The following is a 5,991-nucleotide window of genomic DNA, read 5'->3' as shown; positions in this document are numbered from 1 at the left end:
TGGTAGGCCCTTTCTTCCATAGGGAGCATCAATTTGTATTTAATGGGAAAATAAATGAAACATATATCATAACATTACAATGTTATATTTAATGCAATTGACTAGTTTTTCCAAAAATACTCACAAAATGCATAGTTAATAATGTAATTTAAAATTACTGAAATATGAATATTTAAATTCACACTTTAATAGGGAAGTTTAAAAGACAAAGGGAAATTTTCGTTCTTTACGTCACTTTTAAATTTTAGATAGACAAACTAATTTCAAATACTTCCTCTTTTTACAGATTTCTATTGTGTTGATTACCAACTTTAAAAAGTTCATAACTTTTAACCTTATAATAAATATTATCTAAAGCTTAAGGATTAGCAGTCGAAGATGCAGATTTGAAGGTTTCGGAACGGATGCTACTTAACGTACACTGAATATTTATACAGTTAATTTTAAACATATTATGTATACGGAGATTTGTGGCGTTTTTAAAAAATCCGTTTAAGATCATTTCCTGTCAGGAAGTTTGGCTAATAAGACATTGTTAACTAACAAGGACGTACACAAATCAAGACATTTTTTGTATATGATTTTTATGCAGTAGAAATGTGAAAAATGTCTAATAAACCATCAATTCGAGCTATTGATATTGCTGCTTTTATCTTAACTATAATAGCTATTGGTGTGCAGTGTGGTGGCTTTTTCTATCCAGTATGGTGGAGTTATGAATCTAAAACTACACAACAAAAATTGGAATATGGAATGATATTTTCAAAGGAATGTTCCTCAAATGGACAATGTGAGAACAAAGCAGCTGTGGTCATTGAAGGAGGGAAAGGTTAGTATTATTTTTGATACTCATGAAAAGATTAGAACTCATATAAAGTACCATTTAGGGAGAATCATTCTCGATGTTTAGGCTAGACTAAACTGTGACCAATTTTGTTCCTCAACTTTGATAAGTTATCTCCGTAGTTATTTTCCTTATCATGGATATTACATATTTATCGACGTATAACATCTTCTTGAAAGTATTTGTAGTAACTGGTCATATATATTGTATAAGCACCTTGGACTGTGATAAATGGTTTGTTGAAATTACGGGTAATAAAAAAGTTTTTACACCAAAAATGCTTCATATTCGTGGTGTGATGTTTAATTGTGTAATATTTTTTTCCACAGTGGCCAGATTTTAAAATGGGGTTGTGATCATGCCAAATTAAGTACTTTAAACTCGCAGCATTTTTGCGACTGTCCCAAGTCAGGGATTTCTGTCCTATGTATATTGTTGCTTCGTTTTCACTTTCAGTTTACTTTTATGTTGCTATCTTCAAGCAACCATTTCTATGTACCTGTGTATATTATTGTTTTGTGGTCAGCTGCAGCCCGCCCTGTGGTGTGAGTGTTTCCTCGTCCTTCATTGAACACCCATGGTGGCCTTGAGCTGACATATTTTTCCTCCCGATGGGGTTGTTGTCTTATTGATATATTCACTATACCCATTCTCGTTATATTTCAACTGGTAACCGCTGCATGGTCTGACCACTACATGTCGGACTAAATGTACATGCCATACAGGCGCGTAGCTGCCGTTAGGCAAAAAAGCTTTTGCCTGCACTTAATTTTGCCCCCCCTTTTTTTTTTAGATAAAATACATCCAGGAGAGGCATAAATGATGCTCTAAAACGCTATCTCCGCGGAGCTTCGGGGGGGGGGCAAAGACCCCCCCCCAGACCCCCTGCCGTAATTTTGCCTTCACTTCAATTTGGCCTCAGCTACGCGCCTGCCATACATCTTAACACGAATGTAATATAATATCAACCGTCTATGTCACAATACACTTAGAATACCACTTAACGGAAGCTATATAAATTGGCTCATATAATGTCACTCTCCTCCACCATAGAAAATAGATTGCTAGCTTGGTTGTGTTACTGATAGTGTAGATATTTGTAACAAGGTGTTTACGCAAATGAATTATAAAAATGTAGCTATTGGCAAAATGTAATTTTATTAATTATCCTTTCACTTCCTTACTTTTAGGTTTGAAGTGATAACGATTTGATGCAGTATGAATAAGTTGGTTTACTTTATAAAATTTCTAGATAAACTAACTTGATGGAAAATACGCACCATACAATTTATATGTGTCCATCCAGTTAGCACATAAGAAATTTGTTATCATTCCGTAGAATAAGCATTTACACGAAACCATCACATACTATATTTAAGAAATAAACCACGGAAACTGAATTTCACCATTGTTTTGCTCCGGGCTGGCCATTTATATCACATTGTTGTAGCTAAGAACCATGCAAATTCTGTAATATGTGTTAAACCCACAAAAAGGGCTACACATTTTTATTTGAACAGAGGTTATATGAAAAGCTACATGTTAATTCATGTTTACTATAACATTTTTAACAAAATATCAAAAATAAAAATATGTAGGCTTTTCAACCATGAATCACATTTTGCATGATCCTTAGCTGGGGTACTACCTAAAAAGAAATAGTAAGATTTCTCTTTTTGGAAAATCAGAATAATTACCATATGTAACGAGAAAAAAAGTTAACATTTAAATCATAGCCCCTCCCCCATTTTTCCATGAAGTTAATTGGTTCGTCTTTAAGAAATACGTTTCATTTAAGCACGTGACTATTTTCTCAATATAAAAACAAAAAAAATACTCCAGTATCATCTCTACACGTTGACGTCCTCCAAAACAGTTAGAGTGGGGAAACGCTCTCGGACCCACGTGGGGCCTGGGAGTAGGTCAGAGCGTCAACAGAGCAGCCCAGCCGCTAGTACCTCCAACTACTGACAGAGATTTTCTGACAGAATCCCCGTAAGGGGCGGTCGTGGGAGATCCGTAAGGATAGTCAAGACCGTAAAAACACCCAATCATCATCATACTTCAGTATCATAACTTTTCTTCACGGAAGTTTTATAGAATGGTTTCGAAAATACATTCTTAAGTAAAAAATTTCGGTTTCTTAAAATGAGAACATAGTATTTATAAGTTGTGAGTAGGCGACGACGACAAAACGTGAATGTACATGATTCGATGACGTGATTTTATCAATTCAATTCAAGTATGTGGTATTCATCATGAAGATTGAACAACTATTTTTCTTTCAGAATGGCTGTTTTTGACAAGAGTGTTTGAAGCCTTTGGAGTCTTACTATGCCTGATAGCCGTTGTAGTACATATAATATTTTTACCAACAAGAAAGTATTCAGTTCGATCGGCAGCTATCTATACTCTAGGAGCTGCTGGTAAGTTTCTTTTGTCCGTGTATTCTGTAACGAAGTTTTCATTACTTCTATGAATGATACTTTACAAATTAAACAAATATACATGATCGGAAGGAAAAGACTATACAACTACATGTATGTAACAAACGACCGAACTAAACAAAGTTGACATGTATACAAACAATCAAATAAGTAGTTGATTCCTGTTATTTATTCATAACAAGCATGTATACTTATTGTAAATAAAACATAACACTGAACAATACCTTTCAGGTTTATTCATATGGGCTGGAGCTTTCCTATTTGTAGCAAAATATAACGACTTGGGTTCCAATCTACCATCAGGATCACAAGGTACTCTGGCACCGGGGTTTGGACTTTGTATAGCGGCTGGAATATTTGCGTTTGCAGCTGCCGTAGTAACAGCAGTTGCCACAGTGAAGAAAGGAGATGATTATTATGGTTAAAACCACTACCAATGACATGTAGGACTATGAAATATGACATGTATGGAAATACTTACATGTAATTTTATGAATGAAGTTAAGATTCTTATTGGGAGAGAACATTGTGTTTGAATCAAAAGTATTATGTTTTTCCCCATATTACATTAAGATTTTAAATTACTCCTGTATTTTATTGAAGGGTTAAAAGTGAAATTGAAACACTTGAAACAGTTACCATATCAACAGTCAGTATTCAAAGGTACTACGTATGTCAAGCCTAAAACATTTGACATTTGATCTAAATAAAATATACGTGATTAGTGGTGAACTGCTACTTGTACATAATCTATTGAGTCATGACGACTAAGGTCATCCATAAAAAATGTTCATGTCTTAAGGTCATCCCACACAAATTAAAAATACCAAAATAGCTTTAGAATTTCTTAAATCTGAAATTGAAATCAAAAATATACTTGGTCTAAATAGCACAAGTTTACTTGACACTGCACTAAGAAAGGGTTTATTAATTTAATTTAATTTGTAGCACAGGTTATCTTGACTATTTTTTCATTATTTCATGTTATGAATAAAAATAAATGCAGACTGTAGCATGATGTTTTAATTTGATGAATAAAAGAGGACAATGTTATCATAACGGTAAACAATACAATTTTAACCTATGACTTTAAAAGCATGCACTGAGGCACAAGGATATTTCTGTCGCTCAACGGTGACCAGAGATCTCCCGCAAATAGTGCCAGATGACTGCGTACTAATGTACACATATTGGAGTTTATTTATATCTACTTTCGCTTTACCAAAAACGTGGTTTTGTTGCATAGAAAAAAAGGAGTTTTTTTGCCGAAAAATAATCACTAAATACATGTAATTACACACACACACACACGCACACTTACACAAATATATATAATAATAAAGGATTTACAATACTTAACTGCTTAATTAATGTAATACATTAGATCGAAACCCCGATTCATAGATATAATTGTTAAGTGAATCCTTTTTTTTTTTTTATAAAAGTGAGAAATTTTAATTCTTAAGAGGTTCTCAGTAGATGATATAGCTATAAACAGCTTATAAAGGACAGTGTTTATTCTATCTGTTGGAACAAATACATACAGATATAAAATTGGGCAACCCATGGTAGGAGCAAACATATATATATATATATATAATATAGGGTTACCAATGGTCCCCCATAGGAACAAACATATAGATATAACATTATTGGGTTACCTATGGTCCCCTATTGGAACATACATATAGATATAACATTCGGTTACCCATGGTCCCCGATAGGAACATGCATATATAGATATAACATTGGGTGACCATTGGTCCCCTATAGGAACAAACATATATAAAATAACACTGGGTTACTCATTGTCCCCTATAAGAACATACATACAGATGTAACACTGGTTACCCGTGGTCCCCTATGGGAACATACATATATAGATATAACATTGGGTTACCCATGGTCCTCTATAAGAAAAAAAAACATATAAATATACATGTAACATTGGGTTACTCATGGTCCCTTGTTGGAACATTCATATAATATAAATATAACATAGGGTTACCCAAACTCTACCATTGCCGGTCCCAAGTCCGGATGAGAAATGAGGAGGGTTTGGGGTGGGGTCAGCTACCCCACCCTGCAAAAACAGAGGCAGCTACAGAAACACCGACAAGAAATTTACCAGTAAACTCAGCTCTTGGAAGTTCCTTCTTATAGAAGACCTATGACGCCTAAAAAGCCGATTATTCTTACTACAACCAGAGCAACCGACTTGGGAACATGAAACCATGAATGAAGTGGGGAAGTGTTCCCAAGTAGCAGCAGAGATGCATGCTAACAACCTAACCCTGCTTGGAATATGTGAAACGAGATGGATACAATCAGGACAGAAACGTTTAAGTACAGGGGACATGTTACTTTACTTTGGTCATGAAGCGGAGAACAGCCCACATACACGAGGTGTGGCCTTTTTGCAGACAAAGAAGCGCAGAGAGCTCTGATAGGATAGGAACCGCATGGACCACGGATAATAAAGGCAGTTTTCAAAACGAAAGAGAAAAAGTTCAACATGAACATCATACAGTGCTATGCCCCAACAAATGACAGTGAAGAAGAAGATAAGATGCAGTTTTAAGAAAGACTTCAAACATTAATGGACAAAAATGACAGCGTCTCCAACTTAAATGTTTAAACTTTACACAGTGAATCCTGCGTGCAGGTTAAATTTAGGATTATTGCGCCTGCAGAAGTATT

The 5,991-nt window shown here is 34.8% G+C and overlaps 1 protein-coding gene across 1 annotated transcript; it reads left to right on the top strand.

Annotated features, from left to right (window-relative positions):
• Window positions 1–267: 267 nt before the first annotated feature.
• On the top strand, window positions 268–4,303 carry LOC148609518 (uncharacterized). The gene is made up of 3 exons (XM_088540537.1): window positions 268–829; window positions 3,133–3,270; window positions 3,523–4,303. The coding sequence occupies exons 1-3, from the start codon at window positions 607–609 to the stop codon at window positions 3,714–3,716; spliced, it is 555 nt and encodes a 184-aa protein (XP_088396663.1). The 5' UTR covers window positions 268–606; the 3' UTR covers window positions 3,717–4,303.
• The last annotated feature ends 1,688 nt before the right edge of the window (window positions 4,304–5,991 follow it).

This window comes from Perna viridis, chromosome 8 (assembly GCF_037379345.1).
Source record: "Perna viridis isolate PV_CMFRI_1.1 ecotype Kerala chromosome 8, ASM3737934v1, whole genome shotgun sequence".
In the NCBI taxonomy this organism is placed as follows: Eukaryota; Metazoa; Mollusca; class Bivalvia; order Mytilida; family Mytilidae; genus Perna; species Perna viridis.
This window is presented reverse-complemented; position numbering and strand designations above follow the sequence as displayed.